The sequence below is a fragment of the Berghia stephanieae genome, chromosome 3 (assembly GCF_034508935.2).
Source record: "Berghia stephanieae isolate SIO BIC M18660-M18661 chromosome 3, UCSD_Bste_1.3, whole genome shotgun sequence".
Classification (NCBI taxonomy): Eukaryota; Metazoa; Mollusca; class Gastropoda; order Nudibranchia; family Aeolidiidae; genus Berghia; species Berghia stephanieae.
The window spans coordinates 80,702,957-80,705,508 of record NC_088362.1 but is presented as its reverse complement, the minus strand read 5'-3'; the positions used below and the strand labels follow the sequence as shown (position 1 = coordinate 80,705,508).

General features: G+C 37.0%; 1 protein-coding gene across 2 annotated transcripts in view; it reads right to left on the bottom strand.

The window, feature by feature from the left end:
* LOC144969663 (perlucin-like) overlaps positions 1 to 1,483 on the bottom strand; it is a 7,560-nt gene extending 6,077 nt beyond the window's left edge. For both annotated transcript variants that reach the window (XM_078908807.1, XM_078908806.1), the window contains exons 1-2: positions 1,371 to 1,483; positions 450 to 529 (exon numbers count right to left, since the gene is read on the bottom strand). In XM_078908807.1, coding sequence (XP_078764933.1) covers positions 450 to 529; positions 1,371 to 1,425 — 135 coding nt within the window. In that variant the 5' untranslated portion in view covers positions 1,426 to 1,483. The remainder of the gene's footprint in view (positions 1 to 449; positions 530 to 1,370) is intronic.
* Between the last annotated feature and the right edge of the window lie 1,069 nt (positions 1,484 to 2,552).

The following is a 2,552-nucleotide window of genomic DNA, read 5'->3' as shown; positions in this document are numbered from 1 at the left end:
ATGTGTTTGTCAAAGAGATAAAGATTGTATGACAAAGAAGATAAATTAATGAATTGAAAGATAAATTGATAAATGAAATAATTTTTTAATTGATTAATCATTAAATTAGAAAAACAAAAGAATGGTAAAGATCAAAATTAAGAAGAAGTGTTGCATGCATATAATATCTTATTTTGGTTTCATCTGTTACTGTCTTTTCACGAATCTCTATATTTGTAACGCAATGCATTTTCTCATCATTTTCTCGTGTGTTATTTTTTTTTTTCAACAGAAATGTCAACAATCAAGGGTAATTGTAACCTGGATGGAACGTTTATTATTACCATTAGGTGAAGAAGCGTTTTGAGTTCAAAACGTTCCATAATTAATATTTTTTTCTTTTTCTGAAGTTGTTGTATCTTTCTATAAAATTTACTGCTTATTGGTAACTATAATATTATATGTAGTACCTCCGCATCAGCCCAGTTCATTTTGTGGTCCACATAGGCATAGCACGAGGTCCCATATCCTGAGTAGCCCGACGGACAGCCTGATAAAAGGTCAGAAAGAATTTAGTAAATGATGGAATTCGTTTCGGTAAAACATTCACTTGTTCTGTCCACCATATCAATCATGCCAACACTCAAATTTATGTGTGGCCTGTCATTTTCATAGCCTGTTAGTGGGATTTTAGTGAAAAGTTCCAAAGAGACAACGCTGTTAACGGCCGGGTTCTCATTTTACACCTGACTATGGTGAGAGAATGTGAGTAAAGAGTCTTTTCCAAGGATTCATCTATACGCGAGCGAGGCTCGAACCAAGGACCTTCCGATCCGAAAGCGAGTGTCATAACACATGGCCACATAGCCGAATATAATTATGTGTCTAATAGAGATATGAACTTGAACTCACAACACGACTTCAATATTAGTTCCGAGGGTTACAGCCAAGGATTAGACACCTCGAAGTTGACCATTCAGGTAATTCATATTTCACATTTTATTTTGTCAACCCAGGAATGATTAGGTAACTGAATCAATTCAAATGGGTGATAGATGAGTGTGTTAACACCATTATTTCCCTAAGGCTCTGTAAAAAAATCCATTCCTCTTTCAACACAAATAATTAACTTATAATTCAACTCTATGCCAATGTCAATTTATGACGCATCATGTTTTCCATGCCTTTTTTTCCTGGAAACAAAACACAAGTTCATTTAATCTGAGGCAAGGGATCTTGGGTGAGATCGGAAAGTTTGAGGGTTAGAAACGAGTACCAAACTATCACAGCCGGCACGATTACTCAAATTCAGAGCAAATCTACTTAATATTGTTTTAACTTACACATTAAAACATAGATCAAATATTTCCTATGAAGAACAAGAAATTTACCTTGACCCTGGGCTGAGGCAACAAAAGCAGAAATCAATAAAAGGTACTGTAACATATTTCTTTTGTTTATCCGGTAAACTTATATATAAAGTGCATTTGTGTGTACGACTTGGCTCCCGAATCTAACAAGCCAACGAAACCCATCTGACGTCCTTCCCATCAATAATATTTAACCCGTTAACTGTCGTACTCTGGAAAGACACGTATTGAATAATTTGGCCAGAATACTCGCTCCTCAAAAATCTATCGATTTAAATGACCCTCATCTTAGATTTCGCGAGTCCCAGGTTTGAGAGTTTTCGTCTAGATGAGGATGATATTTGAAGGACGCTTTTTCTGGTCAAATTCTTAAATACGTGTCTTTCCAGAGTACGGCCGTCAGCTGGTTAATGCTGGTCACTTCATTAGAAATCTTAGAATGACCTTTGGCAACTTATATAATACATGAATTCTCGGCCGGGTCCTTAGACATACTATGAAAATGATTTTAATATTGGCATTTAGAGAGAAATTGACGTCTTTAATATTGATATTCCAGTCTATATCTGCTCTTCCTTTAATATTAACACTGAGAGAAAATACTATGAACGTGACTTTTATGTTAACATTGAAATGCAAATACTATGGAATTAATTTTGTGAACATTGAGAGAAATCACTATGAAAGTGCCTTAAATACATTTTAAGAATGAGAGAATGAAAGAAAAGTAGCTAGTCCTTGAGAGCCACTGGGGCAATGGACCGGAGTTTATTCCAGTTTCAATAGCGTGAAACGATCAATAACAATTGCTTGCTATCCCTCGGATAGGACGCTAGTCAACCGAAAAGTACTTTCCGCCAAATCTAACAGACTGAGCTACCCATTCACTGCTGGGTGGACAGGGCGGTTAGAATAAATCTCGACTGCACCCGGGCTCGATCTTGGTCCCTTTGCGTGTGAAGCGAGTGCTCTACCAACTTGGCTATCGGGACAGAATACTGTGAGATTGACTTCACGAGAGAAATCCCACTGAAAGTGATCAACAGATCAAACTAACACAACATATTCATACTGTGTGTTTAGCAACCCCCCCCCCCCCGAAAAACTCACATCCGACAGCGCATATAATGTACCAGTCATAGACGTTCACAGTAAAAGTATATTGCAACAACACACAAAACTGTGTGTAACCTTGAACGTTTA